Source organism: Petromyzon marinus, chromosome 78, assembly GCF_048934315.1.
Source record: "Petromyzon marinus isolate PM22_M1 ecotype Great Lakes invasive population chromosome 78, UKy_Petmar_22M1.pri1.0, whole genome shotgun sequence".
NCBI classification, from domain to species: Eukaryota; Metazoa; Chordata; class Hyperoartia; order Petromyzontiformes; family Petromyzontidae; genus Petromyzon; species Petromyzon marinus.
Genome location: NC_133744.1, coordinates 33,836 through 56,301, shown reverse-complemented (window position 1 = coordinate 56,301; position 22,466 = coordinate 33,836). Strand labels below are relative to the sequence as shown.

The 22,466-nt window shown below is 53.4% G+C and overlaps 1 protein-coding gene across 1 annotated transcript; it reads right to left on the bottom strand.

Moving 5' to 3' along the window:
- Positions 1-4,916: 4,916 nt before the first annotated feature.
- On the bottom strand, positions 4,917-22,302 carry LOC142907342 (uncharacterized). The gene is made up of 5 exons (XM_076056761.1): positions 22,260-22,302; positions 16,782-16,893; positions 14,282-14,381; positions 6,153-7,584; positions 4,917-6,107 (listed from the first exon to the last, which is right to left on the bottom strand). Exons 4-5 carry the CDS (start codon positions 7,530-7,532, stop codon positions 5,925-5,927), a joined length of 1,563 nt encoding a protein of 520 aa, XP_075912876.1. The 5' UTR covers positions 7,533-7,584; positions 14,282-14,381; positions 16,782-16,893; positions 22,260-22,302; the 3' UTR covers positions 4,917-5,924.
- Between the last annotated feature and the right edge of the window lie 164 nt (positions 22,303-22,466).

Below are 22,466 nucleotides of genomic sequence, written 5' to 3'. Positions count from 1 at the left end.
GTGATTATTTTAAAAATAGGTTTCTACCAACGTGATTGACACAACAGATATATCAACGCAGAGCAAGGTGTATATAAATTGAGAGTTGTGAGCACACAAACGAAAATATGGGAATATTTGCAAAAGCAATTATCAAAATACCAGGTTTGTGTGTACATGAGTTGAGCAAAAGAAGCAAGGAATAGAAATAATTAGTTGTCTGCACGCAAACATGATACATGTACATTCATCGTGTATTTCGGTAAAGTCACGTAGATAGAAAAAGAGGGAAAAGTGTAAAAAAATATCACAATTCCATACAACAACAACCGGCATTCAGCACGAAGTGGAGGTGACGTCACCACGACGCTTGTGCCAGGCCAGGTGCACCTTGAGGCCACGTGAAGTGTCGAACGCCCGCTAGCAGGAGGTGACGGGGCAGACCCGGATGCGACGGGTCGACTGACTGAGACGACTGGCTGATGCACCACCTGTGCCCCCTACTGTGCCAACCTGCTGTGCTTTAGCCACCCGGCGCTCCGCTCGTTGTTCTGAGCGTCACTCCGCCATCCGTTGTTGTTGGAGGACCACTGCCTCCAACTGGCCAGTAGCATCCTTCACGAGCCTCCTCCACAGAGGCCGATCTTTACAGCACTGGTAGCAGTCATCGGCAAGTCCACTCAGCTCCACATCCTCCTGTACCACATCACTCCATCTCTTCTGTAGCCCGTGCCGCGCCCGTTTAGCTCCGACGATCCGGCCGAACAAAAGCTGTTTAGGCATGCGGTGTCTGGGCAAGCGGGCTACATGACCCAGCCAACACAGCCTTGCCTGCTGTAGGAGCTCACCGATGGGACTTTGTCCACATCTTTAAAGGATTTGTGAGCTCACAATCCAGCCTGGTAAGACCCAGGATGGATCATAGTGAGGCCAGCCTAAATGTTTCTAACCGGCGAAGATGTTCAATTAGGGGGGGTCCACGTTTTGCAAGCGTAGACAAGGGAGGAAATGACTGTGGCCGAGAAGACCTGAAGCTTCCACACAGCATTACGCAACCGATGAAAAGACAATGCCGCTCGACTGATTCGGAGTGAGACCTCTGCTGTTAAACCGGAGCCGGTCATGAGCACACTGCCCAGGTATGGGAAACTCTCCACTCTCTCCACAACTGCCCTATCACCAATTGGGAGTTGTGGGGGTGGAGTGTCTGATGGTACTAAATACCCAGGCAGGTGCCTAGTTTTAGTGGGGCTGATGGTAAGGTCCCACCTCTTAGTAGCAAGCTCCAGGTTCAGCAGCAGCGCCTCCAACTCCTCGTTTAAGTGAGCAGCAATTACCAGATCATCGGCATACATAACATAATTGAGCAATAGGGAGCCATTCCTTGACCGCACCCAGGCATCGATCAGCCTCCCATAGTATCTGTACCAGATGGAGATTCCTCAGGTACAGCTATTGAAGGCTTCACGAACTACGTGAAAAAAATAGATACTCTTTGGTTATTTCGGTAAAGTCACGTAGCAGGTATAAAGTAGCATAAAATAAATTAAATCACGACGTTTCGGGCGCAACACAAGCGTCCGTCATCAGGTGGGTCAACCACAGCAAGAAACAAATTTCTGTAGTGGGCAAAAGGGGGTGCTGCTCTAACAAGAGGCTATATAGGTGAGAGAGGGGGGAGGAGCCAGGGAGGAGAGATGGGAGGGTGGGGGGTGTAGGGTAGAGTGAGCTGCAAATTCCTATGCGAGTGAAAAAAAAAATTGTCGGGGCTGGGCAGAGAGTAGGGCTGGGGGTAGGGAAGCTGAAGAAACTGGAGTTGCGGATTTGCAGGCAAACTGTAAAGCAGCTAAGGTTTGACCTGGTTAATAACATCCTTCCAATGATTGCTCAATTTGTACCCATCTTCTCGGTTGAAGTTATGTCGATGTTTATATATCTGGACGGCTTCATGGACAAACCTTTGATAGTAGCCCGAAGGTTTGCAGAGCACCTTGGTCTCGGAAAAAAAAACAATATCATGAGAGCCCACAGCGTTGTGGCAGTGATCAGCCACGGCGGAGGTGTTCGAGCTGAAATTGCGACCATCCTTAAAAATGCTAAGAAACCCATTAGTAACATCAGCAAAGACGAGCGATCTGAACTCGCAAAATTGAAAAAGAGGGATGACATAGTCATCCTCTCGGCTGACAAGGGCAATGCTACTGTCATTATGGATAAAACCACATACGACAACAAAATCCAGGACCTTCTTAATGATGGCAGCTACACCAAAACCAACAAAGATCCTACTAACAACCTGACTACAAAAAAACAACAATATCATAAAATTTTGATTCAAAGCTTTCGTGACTGCAGTAATTCATATTCTTAGCTCTTTCGGTAAAGTCACGTTGAAGGGAAACAATGAAATAATAAAATATATATTATTTTATTGTTTCCCTTCAACGTGACTTTACCGAAAGAGCTAAGAATAACAATATCATTACCAGTTCAACTTCTGTGATCGAACCAGTCAAACGGCTCTCCCTAAAAACCTACTGCTACTAGAACACCCAGATTCTGTGGTCTTCCTAAGATCCATAAAGAAGGCACTCCGCTTCGGCCCATCGTTTCCACTATCAACTCACCTACCTACAAACTGGCCCGTTTTCTGTCTGATACCTTGCTTCCATTCACAGGCAAGACTACCTCAGCAGTACATAACTCAGCTCACTTGGTCTCTCTAATCAAGGGCATTTCACTGTCCCCAGATTATTTTCTCGTCAGCTTTGATGTAGTTTCTCTGTTCACCAAGGTTCCTGTGCCTGACACCTTAGCAATAATTGAAGATTTAGTCTAACATGGACTGAACCTTGAGGTTCCTACTCTGGTTAGGCACTGCCTTACCAACAATTACTTCACCTGGAATGGTACTTTCTACAAACAAAATGAAGGTACCCCCATGGGTTCCCCCCTATCACCAGTGATAACGAATGCTTTCATGGAGAAATTTGAAACAGATGCCATCCAGACATCCACCCTACGTCCTTCCTTGTGGAAGAGATATGTGGATGACACTTTCATCATTTGGCCACATGGCCTGCCAGCATTGAACCAATTTCTCAACCACATTAACTCCATACACCCATCAAATTCACCATGGAAGTGGAGAAGGATGGTAATCTACCATACCTGGATGTTATGTTTGAGAATGTATCTGATGGCTCGTTGGGACACTGTCTACAGGAAAGCCAACCACACAGATTCCTATCTGAAGCCTGATTCCCACCACCATCCGGCACAAAATAATTCCATCAAAACACTACACCATAGGGCCCACTGCATTTCTGACCAACACCACATAACCAGCGAACTGGAACACGGACACCAGGCTCTTAAGATGAATGGGTACTCGGACCACATTATTCGCAAAGCTGTATCTCCAAACATGGAGAAACAACCCCCTGAGACGCTGATCAAAACCATCACGTTACGATACCATAGCAGGCGTTACCAAAAAGATTTCCAAAATCTTAAACACAAGATCCAGGTCTGATTCAGTACAGTACACAAAATCCGTGATCTAATCCCACCTGTAAAGGATGTCATTCCTGACATGCAATATCCTGGAGTCTACAAACTAAGTTGCTCCTGTGGTGATTGCTACATTGGGGAAACGAAACGACGCGTCTCGGACCGTGTTCGCGAGCACAGGGTCAGATCTGAAACACGGCAGAACCAACACCTCCGCCGTGGCTGATCACTGCTACAACACTGTGGGCTCTCATTATATTGCTTTTTTTTTCCGAGACCAAGGTGCTCTGCAAACCTTCCGGGCTACTATCAAAAGGTTTGTTCATGAAGCCATCCAGATAAATAAACATAGGCGTGACTTCAACCGAGAAGATGGATACAAATTGAGCAATCATTGGAAGGACGTTATTAACCAGGTTAAACCTTAACGGCTTTATGGTCTTGCCTTCATATCCGCATCTCCACCCTTTTGCTTTTTCGCTCCTCCTTTTGCCCTGTGGTCCTTTCTAGCTGCTCTTCATCCAGCAGCACTCCACTCCCCACTCCACCCCCCCCTATGTCTGACCTATATAGCCTCGTACTACGGGAGTCCTCCTACCCACTTCCAACAGCCGTTTCTAGCTTTGGTTGTTCCACCTGATGACGGACGCTTGTGTTGCACCCGAAACGTGGCGATTTAATGTATTTTATACCTACCAACCAAAGAGTACAGTTAAGTCTGTGGGTCTCTGTGTGGTGAGTCTGTGGGTCTGTTTGGTGAGTCTGTGGGTCTCTGTGTGGTGAGTCTATGGATATGTGTGGTGAGTATATGGGTCTCTGTGTGGTGAGTCTATGGGTCTGTTTGGTGAGTCTGTGGGTCTCTGTGTGGTGAGTCTGTGGGTCTCTGTGTGGTGAGTCTGTGGGTCTCTGTGTGGTGAGTCTATGGGTCTGTTTGGTGAGTCTGTGGGTCTGTATGGTGAGTCTGTGGGTCTCTGTGTGGTGAGTCTATGGATATGTGTGGTGAGTCTATGGGTCTCTGTGTGGTGAGTCTGTGGGTCTCTATGTGGTGAGTCTATGGGTCTCTGTGTGGTGAGTCTATGGATCTGTGTGGTGAGTCTATGGGTCTGTTTGGTGAGTCTGTGAATCTCTGTGTGGTGAGTCTATGGGTGTCTGTGTGGTGACTCTATGGATATGTGTGCTGAGTATATGGGTCTGTTTGGTGAGTCTATGGGTCTGTGTGGTGAGTCTATGGGTCTCTGTGTGGCGAGTCTGTGGGTCTCTGTGTGGTGAGTCTATGGGTCTCTGGTGAGTCTGTGGGTCTCTATGTGGTGAGTCTAAGAGTATCTGTGTTGTGAGTCTATGTGTGGTGAGTCTAAGAGTATCTGTGTTGTGAGTCTATGGGTCTCTGTGTAGATGAGTCTATGAGTGAGTGAGGCAAGTCAGACCAAGGTCCCAAGGAAATTTAATATCAACGTTACAAACGCCGGGTACAGAAACACCTCCACTATCTCCATAACGCTCCCATCACCCATGGGGCATGGAAGGTGGCGGTGGAGGTTTTGATGATCCAAAATACCCATGCAGGTGCTTGGTTGTGGTGCTGCTGATGGCAAGGCCTCCACAGTCTCTTCGTGGCACGCTCCAGGTTCGGCATTAGTCTCCAACTCCTTTCTTTGAGTGAGTAGCAATCACCAGATCATCAGCGTACACAGCAATGTTGACAAATATGGAGGCCATCCTTTGGCGAGTGTGTAAGTGTGTGGGTGAGTGAGTGTTAGAAACATTTAGGCTGGCCTGCCTACGATCCATCCTGGGTTTAACCAGACTGGATTGTGTGAGGAGCTCACAAATCCTTCAAATATCTGGGCAAGGTCCCATCGGTGAGCTCCTCCGGCGGGCAAGGCTGCGATGGCTGGGCCATGTAGCCCGCATGCCCAGCCACCTCATGCCGAAACAGCTTTTGTTCGGCCGGATTGAGGGGGTTAAACGGGCGTGGCACGGGCTGGAGAAGAGATGGAGAGATGAGGTACAGGAGGATGTGGAGCTGAGTGGACTTGCCGATGACTGGTATCAGGGGTGTCAAGATCGGCCTCTGTGGAGGAGGCTCGTGAAGGACGCTACTGGGCAGTTGGAGGCAGTCGCTCTCCAACAACAACGGAGGGCGGAGAAGCGACGCTCACAACAAAGTGCAGAGCGCCGGGTGGCTAAAGCACAGCAGGTTGGCACAGTAGGGGGCACAGGTGGTGCATCAGCCAGTCATCTCAGTCAGTCGACCCGTGGCACCTGCTGGGTCTGCCCCGTGACCTCCTGCCAGCGGGCGTTCGACACTTCACGTGGCCTCAGGGTGCACATAGCCTGGCACAAGCGTCGTGGTGACGACGCTTGTGCCTGTGTGTCTGCCTGTGAGTGTGTCTGTGCCAGTGTGTGTGTGTGTCTGCCTGTGTGTCTGTGTGTCAGCCTGTGAGTGTGTGTGTCTGTACCATATGTGTGTCTGCCTGTGAGTGTGTCTGTATCACATCTGAGTGTGTCTGTGTGTCTGCCTGTGAGTGTGTCTGTGTGTCTGCCTGTGAGTGTGTCTGTGCGTCTGCCTGTGACTGGGTCTGTGTGTCTGCCTGTGAGTGTGTCTGTGTGTCTGCCTGTGAGTGTACCACCTGTGAGTGTACCACCTGTGAGTGTACCACCTGTGAGTGTGTGTGTGTCTGTGTGTCTGCCTGTGTCTCCAAGTGTAACTCTGTGTCTGCTTCTGAGTTTATCTGTATCACCCATGCGTCTGCTTGTGAGTTTCCCTGTGAGTCTGTCTGTATCTGTGAGTGTGTCTGTGTCTCTGCCTGTGAGTGTGTCTGTGTGTCTGCCTGTGAGTGTGTCTGTGTGTCTGCCTGTGAGTGTGTCTGTGTGTCTGCCTGTGAGTGTGTCTGTGTGTCTGCCTGTGAAGGTGTCTGTGTGTCTGCCTGTATCTGTACCACCCCTGAGTCTGCCTGTGTCTGTACCACCTGTATCTGTACCACCTGTGTGTCCACCTGTATCTGTACCACCCCTGAGTCTGCCTGTGTCTGTACCACCTGTGTGTCTGCCTGTGAGTGTGTCTGCGTGTCCGCCCGTATCTGTACCACCCCTGAGTCTGCCTGTGTCTGTACCACCCCTGAGTCTGCCTGTATCTGTACCACCCCTGAGTCTGCCTGTGTCTGTAACACCTGTGTGTCCGCCCGTATCTGTACCACCCCTGAGTCTGCCTGTGTCTGTACCACCCCTGAGTCTGCCTGTGTCTGTACCACCCCTGAGTCTGCCTGTGTCTGTACCACCCCTGAGTCTGCCTGTGACTGTACCACCTGTGTGTCTGCCTGTGACTGTACCGCCTGTGCGTCTGCCTGCGTCTGTACCGCCTGTGTGTCCGCCTGTATCTGTACCACCTGTGTGTCTGCCTGTGACTGTACCACCCCTGAGTCTGCCTGTGTCTGTACCACCGGTGTGTCCGCCTGTAGCTGTACCACCCCTGAGTCTGCCTGTGTCTGTACCGCCCATGAGTCTGCCTGTGTCTGTACCACCTGTGTGTCCACCTGTGTCTGTACCACCCCTGTGTCTGCCTGTGTCTGTACCACCTGTGTGTCCACCTGTGTCTGTACCACCCCTGAGTCTGCCTGTGTCTGCACCGCCTGTGTCTGTACCACCCCTGAGTCTGCCTGTGTCTGCACCGCCTGTGTCTGTACCACCCGTGCGTCCGCCTGTGTCTGCACCGCCTGTGCGTCCGCCTGCGAGTGTGTCTGCGTGTCCGCCCGCGTCCGTCCAACGCTACCACCGGTGGCTCCAATTGCCGCGTTGGTGTGGCTGCTGTGCGTCTCTCCGCCTGTCTCTTCGTGGTGGCTGTCGTGGTGTTGGTGTTGGTGGTGTTGGTGTTGGTGGTGTTGTTGGTGGTGTTGGTGTTGGTGGTGATCGTCGGTGGTGCGGTACTGCCTCTGGGGGTGCACGATGGTGCGGTGCTGTCTCAGGCTGTCCGGCTTCTCGAACATCTTGCCACACTCATCGCACATGAAGTGATAGGTGGGACAGAGGTTGTGTTTGCGCATGTGCCAGTTGAGGGAGGCCTTCTGCCTGCAGCGGAACCCGCAGAGCTGGCACCTGGGGCAGAGGCAAGGCGGAGAGAGAGAGACACCATGGAGAGAGACACGGAGAGAGACACGTGGAGAGAGACACCATGGAGAGAGAGACACGGAGAGACACACGGAGAGAGACATGTAGACAATGAGAGACACCATGGAGAGAGACACACGTGGAGAGAGACACCATGGAGAGAGAGAGACACGGAGAGAGACACGTGGAGAGAGACACCATGGAGAGAGAGACACACGGAGAGAGACACGTGGAGAGAGAGAGAGACACGTGGAGAGAGAGAGAGACACACGTGGAGAGAGACACCATGGAGAGAGAGAGACACACGGAGAGAGACACCATGGAGAGAGACACCATGGAGAGAGACACACGGAGAGAGACACACGGAGAGAGACACCATGGAGAGAGAGACACGGAGAGAGACACGTGGAGAGAGACACCATGGAGAGAGAGAGACACGGAGAGAGACACGTGGAGAGAGACACCATGGAGAGAGAGACACACGGAGAGAGACACACGGAGAGAGAGAGACACCATGGAGAGAGACAGACACACGGAGAGACACCATGGAGAGAGACACCATGGAGAGAGAGCGACACACGGAGAGAGAGACACCATGGAGAGAGCGACACACGGAGAGAGACATGGAGACAAGGAGAGAGAGACACACGGAGAGAGACACACGGAGAGAGAGACACGGAGAGAAACACGTGGAGAGAGACACCATGGAGAGAGAGAGACACACACGGAGAGAGAGACACGGAGAGAGAGACACGCGGAGAGAGACATGGAGACAAGGAGAGACACCATGGAGAGAGACACACGGAGAGAGAGACACCATGGAGAGAGATACACGGAGAGAGACATACGGAGAGAGACACACAGAGAGAGACACACAGAGAGAGACACACGGAGAGAGAGAGACACGGAGAGACACCATGGAGAGAGAGAGACACACGGAGAGAGACATGGAGACAAGGAGAGACACCATGGAGAGAGAGACACGGAGAGAGACACACGGAGAGAGATACACGGAGAGAGATACACACGGAGAGAGACACGTGGAGAGAGAGACACGGGGAGAGACACACGGAGAGAGATACGTGGAGAGAGAGACACGGGGAGAGAGACACACGGAGAGAGACACACGGAGAGAGAGACACGGAGAGAGAGACGTGGAGAGAGAGACACACGGAGAGAGACACCATGGAGAGAGAGAGACACACGGAGAGAGACATGGAGACAAGGAGAGACACACGGAGAAAGAGACACGGAGAGAGAGAGACACGGAGAGAGAGACACACGGAGAGAGAGACACGTGGAGAGAGAGACACGTGGAGAGAGACACACGGAGAGAGACACACGGAGAGAGACACACGGAGAGACACACGGAGAGAGACACACGGACAGAGACACACGGAGAGAGAGACACGGAGAGAGACACACGGAGAGAGAGACACGGAGAGAGAGACACCATGGAGAGAGACACACGGAGAGAGAGACAACGCGGAGAGAGACACCATGGAGAGAGAGAGAGACACGGAGAGAGACACACGGAGAGAGAGACACACGGAGAGAGAGACACACGGAGAGGGACATGGAGACAAGGAGAGACACCATGGAGAGAGACACGGAGAGAGAGACACGAGGAGAAAGACACACGGAGAGAGACACGGAGAGAGAGACACACGGAGAGAGACATGGAGACAACGCAGAGAGACACCATGGAGAGAGACACGGAGAGAGAGACACGGGGAGAGACATGGAGACAACGCGGAGAGACACCATGGAGAGAGAGACACGGAGAGAGACACCATGGAGAGAGACATGGAGACAAGGAGAGACACCATGGAGAGAGAGAGACACACGGAGAGAGACATGGAGACAAGGAGAGACACCATGGAGACACGGAGAGAGACACACGGAGAAAGAGACACACGGAGAGAGACATGGAGACAAGGAGAGACACCATGGAGAGAGACACAGAGAGAGACACACGGAGAGAGACACACGGAGAGAGACACACGTGGAGAGAGAGACACCATGGAGAGAGACATGGAGACAAGGAGAGACACCATGGAGAGACACACGGAGAGAGACACACGGAGAGAGACACACGGAGAAAGAGACACGGAGAGAGACACGTGGAGAGAGACACCATGGAGAGAGAGCGACAGCATGGAGAGAGAGACACCATGGAGAGAGACACCATGGAGAGAGACACGTGGAGAGAGACACCATGGAGAGAGACACCATGGAGAGAGACACGTGGAGAGAGACACCATGGAGAGAGCGACAGCATGGAGAGAGAGACACCATGGAGAGAGACACATGGAGAGAGACACCATGGAGAGAGCGACACCATGGAGAGAGACATGGAGACAAGGAGAGACACCATGGAGAGAGAGACACGGAGAGAGACACGTGGAGAGAGACACCATGGAGAGAGCGACACCATGGAGAGAGAGACACGTGGAGAGAGACACGTGGAGAGAGACATGGAGACAAGGAGAGACACACGGAGAGAGAGACACGAGGAGAGAGACACACGGAGAGAGAGACACGGAGAGAGAGACACACGGAGAGAGACACCATGGAGAGAGACACGGAGAGAGAGACACCATGGAGAGAGAGCGACACACGGAGAGATACACGGAGAGAGAGACACGGAGAGAGAGACACACGGAGAGAGACACACGGAGAGAGACACACGGAGAGAGAGACACACGGAGAGAGACACCATGGAGAGAGACACGGAGAGAGAGACACCATGGAGAGAGAGACACGTGGAGAGAGACATGTGGAGAGAGAGACACGTGGAGAGAGACATGGAGACAAGGAGAGACACACGGAGAGAGAGACACGGAGAGAGACACACGGAGAGAGACATGTGGAGAGAGAGACACGTGGAGAGAGACATGGAGACGAGGAGAGACACCATGGAGAAAGAGACACATGGAGAGAGAGACACACGGAGAGAGACACACGTGGAAAGACACATGGAGAGAGACACACGGAGAGAGAGACACGTGGAGAGAGAGACATGGAGAGAGACACACGGAGAGAGACACACGGAGAGAGACACACGGAGAGAGACACGTGGAGAGAGAGACACGGAGAGAGACACACGGAGAGAGACACACGGAGAGAGAGACACGGAGAGAGACATGGAGACAACGCGGAGAGACACCATGGAGAGAGAGACACGGAGAGAGACACACGGAGAGAGATACACACGGAGAGAGACACGTGGAGAGAGAGACACGGGGAGAGACACACGGAGAGAGACACGTGGAGAGAGAGACACGGGGAGAGAGACACACGGAGAGAGACACACGGAGAGAGAGACACGGAGAGAGAGACGTGGAGAGAGAGACACACGGAGAGAGACACCATGGAGAGAGAGAGACACACGGAGAGAGACATGGAGACAAGGAGAGACACACGGAGAAAGAGACACGGAGAGAGAGAGACACGGAGAGAGAGACACACGGAGAGAGAGACACGTGGAGAGAGAGACACGTGGAGAGAGACACACGGAGAGAGACACACGGAGAGAGACACACGGAGAGAGACACACGGAGAGATACACGTGGAGAGAGAGACACCATGGAGAGAGAGACACGGAGAGAGAGAGACACGGAGAGAGACACACGGAGAGAGAGACACGGAGAGAGACATGGAGACAACGCGGAGAGACACCATGGAGAGAGACACACGGAGAGAGACACACGGAGAGAGAGACACCATGGAGAGAGAGACACGGAGAGAGACACACGGAGAGAGAGACACGTGGAGAGAGACACACGGAGAGAGACATGGAGACAAGGAGAGACACCATGGAGAGAGACACACGTGGAGAGAGACACGTGGAGAAAGAGACACGGAGAGAGAGAGACACACAGAGAGAAAGACACGGAAAGAGACACACGGAGAGAGACACACGGAGAGAGACACACGGAGAGAGAGACACGGAGAGAGACATGGAGACAAGGAGAGACACCATGGAGAGAGAGACACACGGAGAGAGACACACGGAGAGAGACACCATGGAGAGAGACACGGAGAGAGACACACGGAGAGAGAGAGACACGTGGAGAGAGACACACGGAGAGAGACACACGGAGAGAGACATGGAGACAACGCGGAGAGACACCATGGAGAGAGAGACACGGAGAGAGACACACGGAGAGAGAGACACGTCGAGAGAGAGACACACGGAGAGAGACACGTGGAGAGAGAGACACGTGGAGAGAGACATGGAGACAAGGAGAGACACACGGAGAAAGAGACACGGAGAGAGAGACACACGGAGAGAGACACACGGAGAGAGACACACGGAGAGAGACATGGAGACAACGCGGAGAGACACCATGGAGAGAGACACACGGAGAGAGACACACGGAGAGAGACACGTCGAGAGAGACACACGGAGAGAGACATGTGGAGAGAGAGACACGTGGAGAGAGACATGGAGACAAGGAGAGACACACGGAGAAAGAGACACGGAGAGAGAGACACACGGAGAGAGACACCATGGAGAGAGACACACGGAGAGAGACATGGAAATAGAGATACGGAGGTGTACCGCGTGCGGTGTACAGTGTGTGGTGTACAGTGTGTGGTGTGTGGTGTACAGTGTGTGGTGTGTGGTGTACAGTGTGTGTTGTACTGTGTGGTGTACAGTGTGTGGTGTACAGTGTACAGTGTGTGGTGTACAGTGTGTGGTGTGTAGTGTACAGTGTGTGTTGTGCTGTGTGGTGTACAGTGTGTGGTGTACAGTGTACAGTGTGTGGTGTGCGGTGTGTGGTGTGTAGTGTACAGTGTGTGGTGTACAGTGTGTGGTGTACAGCGTGTGGTGTATAGTGTGGTGTGCTGTGTGTGGTGTACAGTGTATGGTGTGCTGTGTGTGGTGTACAGTGTGTGGTGTGCTGTGTGGTGTAGAGTGTGTGGTGTACAGTGTGTGGTGTGCTGTGTGTGGTGTACAGTGTGTGGTGTACAGTGTGTGGTGTACAGTGTGTGGTGTGCTGTGTGGTGTACAGTGTGTGGTGTGCTGTGTGTGGTGTACAGTGTGTGGTGTGCTGTGTGGTGTACAGTGTGTGGTGTGCTGTGCATGGTGTACAGTGCGTGGTGTGCTGTGCGTGGTGTACAGTGTGTGGTGTACTGTGCGTGGTGTACAGTGTGTGGTGTGCAGTGTGTGGTGTACAGTGTGTGGTGTGCTGTGTGGTGTACAGTGTGTGGTGTGCTGTGTGTGGTGTACAGTGTGTGGTGTGCTGTGTGGTGTACAGTGTGTGGTGTACTGTGCATGGTGTACAGTGCGTGGTGTACTGTGCATGGTGTACAGTGTGTGGTGTGCTGTGCGTGGCGTACAGTGTGTGGTGTGCTGTGTGGTGTACAGTGTGCGGTGTGCTGTGTGTGTACAGTGTGTGGTGTGCTGTGTTGTGTACAGTGTGTGGTGTGCTGTGTGGTGTACAGTGTGTGGTGTGCTGTGCGTGGTGTACAGTGCGTGGTGTACAGTGTGTTGTGTACAGTGTGTGGTGTGCTGTGCGTGGTGTACAGTGTGTGGTGTGCTGTGTGTGGTGTACAGTGTGTGGTGTGCTGTGTGGTGTACAGTGTGTGGTGTGCTGTGCATGGTGTACAGTGTGTGGTGTGCAGTGTGTGGTGTACTGTGCGTGGTGTACAGTGTGTGGTGTACAGTGTGTGGTGTACTGTGCGTGGTGTACAGTGCGTGGTGTACAGTGTGTGGTGTACTGTGCGTGGTGTACAGTGCGTGGTGTACAGTGCGTGGTGTACTGTGCGTGGTGTACAGTGTGTGGTGTACAGTGTGTGGTGTACAGTGTGTGGTGTACAGTGTGTGGTGTACAGTGTGTGGTGTGCTGTGCGTGGTGTACAGTGTGTGGTGTGCTGTGCGTGGTGTACAGTGTGTGGTGTACAGTGTGTGGTGTGCTGTGTGTGGTGTACAGTGTGTGGTGTACAGTGTGTGGTGTGCTGTGTTGTGTACAGTGTGTGGTGTGCTGTGTGGTGTACAGTGTGTGGTGTGCTGTGTGGTGTACAGTGTGTGGTGTGCTGTGCGTGGTGTACAGTGCGTGGTGTACAGTGTGTGGTGTACTGTGCGTGGCGTACAGTGCGTGGTGTACAGTGTGTGGTGTACAGTGCGTGGTGTACAGTGTGTGGTGTACAGTGCGTGGTGTACAGTGTGTGGTGTGCTGTGTGTGGTGTACAGTGTGTGGTGTACTGTGCGTGGTGTACTGTGCGTGGTGTACAGTGTGTGGTGTACAGTGTGTGGTGTACAGTGTGTGGTGTACAGTGCGTGGTGTACAGTGTGTGGTGTACAGTGTGTGGTGTACAGTGTGTGGTGTGCTGTGCATGGTGTACTGTGCGTGGTGTACAGTGCGTGGTGTACAGTGCGTGGTGTACAGTGTGTGGTGTACAGTGTGTGGTGTACAGTGTGTGGTGTACTGTGTGTGGTGTACAGTGTGTGGTGTACAGTGTGTGGTGTACTGTGCGTGGTGTACTGTGCGTGGTGTACAGTGCGTGGTGTACAGTGCGTGGTGTACAGTGTGTGGTGTACAATGTGTGGTGTACAGTGTGTGGTGTACTGTGTGTGGTGTACAGTGTGTGGTGTACAGTGCGTGGTGTACAGTGTGTGGTGTACAGTGTGTGGTGTACAGTGTGTGGTGTACAGTGTGTGGTGTACCATACTCACTGTAGAGGCTTCTCACCGGTGTGAATGCGAATGTGCACGTTGAGGTTGCGTTTGTTTTTGAAGCTGGTGCCACAAGTCTCACAAGTGAAGTTCCTCTCCTCTGGCAACAACAACAACCACAACAACCACCACAGTCAACAACAACCACAGTCAACAACAACAACCACAGTCAACAACAACAACCACAACAACCACCACAGTCAACAACAACCACAGTCAACAACAACAACCACAACAACCACCACAGTCAACAACAACCACAGTCAACAACAACAACAACCACAACAACAACCACCACAACAACCACAACAACAACCACCACAGTCAACAACAACAACAACAACCACAACAACAACCACCACAGTCAACAACAACAACAACCACAACAACAACCACCACAGTCAAAAACAACAACAACAACAACAACCACAACAACCACCACAGTCAACAACAACAACAACCACAACAACCACCACCACAGTCAAAAACAACAACAACAACAACCACAACAACCACCACAGTCAACAACAACCACCACAACAACCACCAGTCAACAACAACAACAACCACAACAACAACCACAGTCAACAACAACAACAACAACCACAACAACAACCACCAGTCAACAACAACAACAACAACCACAACAACAACCACCACAGTCAACAACAACAACAACAACCACAACAACAACCACCACAGTCAACAACAACAACAACCACAACAACAACCACCACAGTCACCAACAACAACAACAACCACAACAACCACCACAGTCAACAACAACAACAACAACCACAACAACCACCACCACAGTCAACAACAACAACAACCACAACAACAACCACAGTCAACAACAACAACCACAACAACCACCACAGTCAAAAACAACAACCACCACAGTCAACAACAACAACAACCACAGTCACCAACAACAACAACAACCACAACAACCACCACAGTCAACAACAACCACAACAACAACCACCACAGTCAACAACAACAACAACCACAACAACAACCACCACAGTCAACAACAACAACAACCACAACAACAACCACCACAGTCAACAACAACCACAGTCAACAACAACAACCACAGTCAACAACAACCACAACAACAACCACCACAGTCACCAACAACAACAACAACCACAACAACCACCACAGTCAACAACAACAACCACAACAACCACCACCACAGTCAAAAACAACAACAACAACCACAACAACCACCACAGTCAACAACAACCACCACAACAACCACCACAGTCAACAACAACCACCACAACAACCACCACAGTCAACAACAACAACAACTACAACAACCACCACAGTCAACAACAACAACCACAACAACCACCACAGTCAACAACAACAACAACCACAACAACAACCACAGTCAACAACAACAACAACAACCACAACAACAACCACCACAGTCAACAACAACAACAACCACAACAACAACCACCACAGTCAACAACAACAACAACCACAACAACAACCACCACAGTCAACAACAACAACAACAACCACAACAACCACCACAGTCAACAACAACCACGTGGTTCTGGACAGTGTTTGTCTCTCCCTGTGTCTCTCTCTCTCTGTGTCTCTCTCTCCCAAAATCTCTCTCTCCCCGTGTCTCTCTCTCTCCCCGTGTCTCTCTCCCCGTGTCTCTCTCTCTCCCCGTGTCTCTCTCCCCGTGTCTCTCTCCCCGTGTCTCTCTCCCCGTGTCTCTCTCTCCCCATGTCTCTCTCCCCGTGTCTCTCTCTCTCCCCGTGTCTCTCTCCCCGTGTCTCTCTCTCTCCCCGTGTCTCTCTCTCTCCCCCCGTCTCTCTCTCTCTCTCTCTCTCCCCGTGTCTCTCTCTCTCTCCCCGTGTCTCTCTCCGTGTCTCTCTCCGTGTCTCCCCGTGTCTCTCTCCCCGTGTCTCTCTCCCCGTGTCTCTCTCCCCATGTCTCTCCCCGTGTCTCTCCCCCCGTGTCTCTCTCCCCGTGTCTCTCTCCCCGTGTCTCTCTCCCCGTGTCTCTCTCTCCCCGTGTCTCTCTCCGTGTCTCTCTCCGTGTCTCTCTCCGTGTCTCCCCGTGTCTCCCCGTGTCTCTCCCCGTGTCTCTCTCCCCATGTCTCTCCCCGTGTCTCTCCCCCCGTGTCTCTCTCCCCGTGTCTCTCTCTCCGTGTCTCCCTCCCCGTGTCTGTCTCCCCGTGTCTCTCTCCCCGTGTCTCTCTCCGTGTCTCTCCCCGTGTCTCTCTCCCCGTCTCTCTCTCTCCCCGTGTCTCTCTCCCCGTGTCTCTCTCTCTCTCTCCCCGTGTCTCTCTCTCTCCCCGTGTCTCTCCCCGTGTCTCTCTCCCCATGTCTCTCTCCCCGTGTCTCTCCTCGTGTCTCTCTCCCCGTGTCTCTCTCCCACTCCCCGTGTCTCTCTCCCACTCCCCGTGTCTCTCTCCCCGTGTCTCTCTCCCACTCCCCGTGTCTCTCTCCCCGTGTCTCTGTCTCTCTACCTGAGTGAACGTTCTCGTGCTGTCTCAGATGCCGAGAGGCACGGAAAAGTTTCCCACAGCCAGGGAAGGGGCAGACGAGGCCCTGGGTCTCCCCATGCCTCCGAATGTGCTTCTGTGTGGGGACACGGGGAGAGAGACACGGGGAGAGAGACACGGGGAGAGAGACACGGGGAGAGAGACACGGGGAGAGAGACACGGGGAAAGAGACACAGGGAGAGAGACACGGGGAGAGAGAGAGACACGGGGAGAGAGACGGGGAGAGAGAGAGACGGGGTTAGAGAGACACGGGGAGAGAGACACGGGGAGAGAGACACGGGGAGAGAGACACGGGGAGAGAGAGAGACGGGGAGAGAGAGAGACGGGGTTAGAGAGACACGGGGAGAGAGACACGGGGAGAGAGAGACGGGGAGACAGACACGGGGAGAGAGAGAGACGGGGAGAGAGAGAGACGGGGTTAGAGAGACACGGGGAGAGAGACACGGGGAGAGAGACACGGGGAGAGAGACACGGGGAGAGAGAGAGACGGGGAGAGAGAGAGACGGGGTTAGAGAGACACGGGGAGAGAGACACGGGGAGAGAGAGACGGGGAGAGAGACACGGGGAGAGAGAGAGACGGGGAGAGAGAGAGACGGGGTTAGAGAGACACGGGGAGAGAGACACGGGGAGAGAGACACGGGGAGAGAGACACGGGGAGAGAGAGAGACGGGGAGAGAGAGAGAGACGGGGTTACAGAGACACGGGGAGAGAGACACGGGGAGAGAGACACGGGGAGAGAGACACGGGGAGAGACACGGGGAGAGAGACACGGGGAGAGAGACACGGGGAGAGAGACACGGGGAGAGATACGGGGAGAGACACGGGGAGACACGGGGAGACACGGGGAGAGAGACACCGGGAGACACGGGGAGAGAGAGACACGGGGAGAGACATGGGGAGAGAGACACGGGGAGAGAGACATGGGGAGAGAGACACGGGGAGAGACACGGGGAGACACGGGGAGACGCGGGGAGAGAGACACGGGGAGAGAGACACGGGGAGAGAGACACGGGGAGAGAGACACGGGGAGAGACACGGGGAGAGACACAGGGAGAGAGAGACACGGGGAGAGACATGGGGAGAGAGACACGGGGAGAGAGACACGGGGAGAGAGACACGGGGAGAGACATGGGGAGAGACACGGGGAGACACGGGGAGACGCGGGGAGAGAGACACGGGGAGAGAGACACGGGGAGAGAGACAAGGGGAGAGAGACACGGGGAGAGAGACACGGGGAGACACGGGGAGAGAGACACGGGGAGAGAGACACGGGGAGAGAGACACGGGGAGAAAGACACGGGGAGAGAGACACCGGGAGACACGGGGAGAGAGACACGGGGAGAGACACGGGGAGAGAGACACGGGGAGACACGGGGAGAGACACGGGGAGAGAGACACGGGGAGAGAGACACGGGGAGAGAGACACCGGGAGAGAGACATGGGGAGAGAGACACGGGGAGAGAGACGCGGGGAGACACGGAGAGACACGGGGAGAGAGACGCGGGGAGAGAGACACGGGGAGAGAGACACGGGGAGAGAGACACGGGGAGACACGGGGAGAGAGACATGGGGAGAGAGACACGGGGAGAGAGACACGGGGAGAGAGACGCGGGGAGAGAGACACGGGGAGACACGGGGAGAGAGACATGGGGAGAGAGACACGGGGAGAGAGACACGGGGAGAGACACGGGGAGAGAGACGCGGGGAGAGAGACACGGGGAGAGAGACACCGGGAGACACGGGGAGAGACACGGGGAGAGAGAGACACGGGGAGAGAGACACGTGGGGAGAGACACGGGGAGAGAGACACGGGGAGAGAGACACTGGGAGACACGGGGAGAGAGACACGGGGAGAGACACGGGGAGACACGGGGAGAGAGACACGGGGAGAGAGACACGGGGAGAGAGACACGGGGAAAGAGACACCGGGAGACACGGGGAGAGACACGGGGAGACATGGGGAGACGCGGGGAGAGAGACACGGGGAGAGAGACACGGGGAGAGAGACACGAGGAGAGAGACACGAGGAGAGAGACACGGGGAGAGAGACACGGGGAGAGAGACACGAGGAGAGAGACACGGGGAGAGAGACACGGGGAGAGAGACACGGGGAGAGAGACACGGGGAGAGAGAAACGGGAAGGGAGACATGTGAGTGTGTAGTGAGAGAGTGGTGATTGGTGAGTGGGGAATGAGTCAGTGGTGAGTGAGTAGTGAGTGAGTGGTGAGTGAGTGGTGAGTGAGTAGTGAGTGAGTGGTGAGTGAGTGGTGAGTGAGTGGTGATTTGTGAGTGGGGAATGAGTCAGTGGTGAGTGAGTAGTGAGTGAGTGGTGAGTGAGTGGTGAGTGAGTAGTGAGTGAGTGGTGAGTGAGTGGTGAGTGAGTGGTGAGTGGTGAGTGAGTGGTGAGTGAGTGGAGAGTGAGTGGTGAGTGAGTGGTGAGTGAGTAGTGAGTGAGTGGTGAGTGAGTGGTGAGTGAGTGGTGAGTGAGTAGTGATTGAGTGGTGAGTGAGTGGTGAGTGAGTGGTGAGTGAGTAGTGAGTGAGTGAGTGGTGAGTGAGTGGTGAGTGAGTGGTGAGTGAGTAGTGAGTGAGTGGTGAGTGAGTGGTGAGTGAGTGGTGAGTGAGTAGTGAGTGAGTGGTGAGTGAGTGGTGAGTGGGTGAGTGAGTGAGTGGTGAGTGAGAAGTGAGTGGTGAGTGAGTGGTGAGTGAGTGAGTGGTGAGTGAGTGGTGAGTGAGTGGTGAGTGATTGGTGGGTGAGTGAGTGAGTGGTGAGTGAGTGGTGAGTGAGTGAGTGAGTGGTGAGTGAGTGGTGAGTGAGTGGTGAGTAATTAGTGAGTGAGTGGTGAGTAGTGAGTGAGTGAGTGGTGAGTGGTGAGTGAGTGGTGAGTGAGTGGTGAGTGAGTAGTGAGTGAGTGGTGAGTGAGTGGTGAGTGAGTAGTGAGTGGTGAGTAGTGAGTGAGTGGTGAGTGAGTGGTGAGTGATGAGTGAGTGGTGAGTAGTGAGTGAGTGGTGAGTGAGTGGTGAGTGAGTGGTGAGTGAGTGAGTAGTGAGTGAGTGGTGAGTGAGAGGTGAGTGAGTGAGTGGTGAGTGAGATGGTGAGTGAGTGGTGAGTGAGTGAGTGAGTAGTGAGTGGTGAGTGGTGAGTGAGTGGTGAGTGAGTGGTGAGTGAGTGGTGGGTGAGTGAGTGAGTGAGTGGAGTGAGTGAGTGAGTGAGTGGTGGTGAGTGGTGAGTGAGTGGTGAGTGGGGAATGAGTCAGTGGTGAGTGAGTAGTGAGTGAGTGGTGAGTGAGTGGTGAGTGAGTAGTGAGTGAGTGGTGAGTGAGTGGTGAGTGAGTGGAGAGTGAGTGGTGAGTGAGGAGGTGAGTGAGTGGTGAGTGAGTGGTGAGTGAGTGGTGAGTGAGTGGTGAGTGAGTGGTGAGTGAGTGAGTGGTGAGTGAGTGGTGAGTGAGTGGTGAGTGAGTGAGTGAGTGGTGAGTGGGTGGTGAGTGAGTAGTGAGTGAGTGAGTGATTGGTGAGTGATTGGTGAGTGAGTGGTGAGTGAGTGGTGAGTGAGTGGTGAGTGAGTGAGTGATTGGTGAGTGAGTGGTGAGTGAGTGAGTGAGTGAGTGAGTGAGTGGTGAGTGAGTGGTGAGTGAGTGGTGAGTTAGTGAGTGAGTGATTGGTGAGTGATTGGTGAGTGAGTGGTGAGTGAGTGGTTGGTGAGTGGTGAGTGGTGAGTGAGTGAGTGGTGAGTGGTGAGTGGGTGAGTGAGTGGTGAGTGAGTGGGAGTGAGTGGTGAGTGATTGGTGAGTGAGTGGTGAGTGAGTGGTGAGTGAGTGAGTGAGTGGGAGTGAGTGGTGGAGTGAGGTGAGTGGAGTGAGTGAGTGGTGAGTGGGTGAGTGAGTGGTGATGTGGTGAGTGAGTGGTGATGAGTGGTGAGTGAGTGGTGAGTGGTGAAGTGTGAGTGGTGAGTGGTGAGTAGTGAGTGAGTGGTGAGTGAGTGGTGAGTGGTGAGTGAGTGGTGAGTGAGTGGTGAGTGAGTGGTGAGTGGTGAGTAGTGAGAGTGTGTGAGTGAGTGGTGGAGTGGTGAGTGAGTGGTGAGTGAGTGGTGAGTGAGTGAGTAGAGAGTGGGAGGTGGGTGGTGAGTGAGTGGTGAGTGAGTGGTGAGTGGTGGAGTGGTGGTGAGTGAGTGGTGAGTGAGTGGTGTGGTAGTGAGTGGTGAGTGAGTGGTGAGTGAGTGGGTGAGTGAGTGGTGAGTGGTGAGTGAGTGGTGAGTGAGTGGTGAGTGAGTAGTGAGTGAGTGGTGAGTGAGTAGTGAGTGGTGAGTGAGTGGTGAGTGAGTGGTGAGTGAGTGGTGAGTGGGTGGGTGTGGTGAGTGAGTGGTGAGTGAGTGGTGAGTGAGTGAGTGGTGAGTGAGTGGTGAGCGAGTGGTGAGGTGAGTGAGTGGTGAGTGAGTGGGAGTGAGTGAGTGGTGAGTGAGTGGTGAGTGAGTGGTGAGTGAGTGAGTGGTGAGTGAGTGGTGGTGAGTGGTGAGTGAGTGAGTAGTGAGTGGTGAGTGAGTGGTGAGTGAGTGGTGAGTGAGTGGTGAGTGGTGGGTGAGTGGTGAGTGAGTGGTGAGTGAGTGGTTGAGTGGTGAGTGAGTGGTGAGTGAGTGGTGAGTGAGTGGGAGTGAGAAGTGAGTGAGTGGTGAGTGAGTGGTGAGTGAGTGGTGAGTGAGTGAGTGGTGAGTGAGTGGTGAGTGAGTGGTGAGTGAGTGGTGAGTGAGTGAGTGGTGAGTGAGTGGTGAGTGAGTGGTGAGTGAGTGAGTAGTGAGTGGTGAGTGAGTGGTGAGTGAGTGGTGAGTGAGTGGTGAGTGAGTGAGTGGTGAGTGAGTGGTGAGTGGGTGGTGAGTGAGTGGTGAGTGAGTGGTGAGTGAGTGGGTGGGTGAGTGAGTGAGTAGGTGAGTGAGTGGTGAGTGAGTGGTGAGTGGATGGTGAGTGAGTGAGTGAGTGGTGAGTGAGTGGTGAGTGGGTGAGTGAGTGGTGAGTGAGTGAGTGAGTGGTGAGTGAGTGAGTGGTGAGTGAGTGGTGAGTGAGTGGATGAGGTGGTGAGAGAGTGGTGAGTGAGTGGGTGAGTGAGTGGTGAGTGAGTGGTGAATGGTGAGTGAGTGGTGAGTGAGTGGTGAGTGAGTGGTGAGTGGTGAGTGAGTGAGTGGTGAGTGAGTGGTGAGTGAGTGGGTGGTGAGTGAGTGAGGGGTGAGTGAGTGGTGAGTGAGTGGTGAGTGAGTGAGTGGGTGAGTGAGTGGTGAGTGAGTGGTGAGTGAGTGGTGAGTGAGTGAGTGGTGAGTGAGTGAGTGGTGAGTGGGTGAGGAGTGGTGAGTGGGTGAGTGAGTGAGTGAGTGGTGAGTGAGTGAGTGAGTGGTGGGTGAGTGGTGAGTGAGTGGTGAGTGAGTGGTGAGTGAGTGGTGAGTGTTTGTTCAGTACACCTCCAAGTCACTCTCACGCCTGAATCTTTGGGAGCAACCTTCATTTCCACAGCAGATGGAGACACAGAGGTCCCCTGGGGTCACAGAGGTCAACAGGTCAGGGGGTCACGGGGTCTAAGAGTGAATAAGTCGTAATATTCGTATTGTTTTTTTTCTGTAAAGTTACGTAGGTAAATTAAAATAAATGAAAACTGAATGTGTTTTATT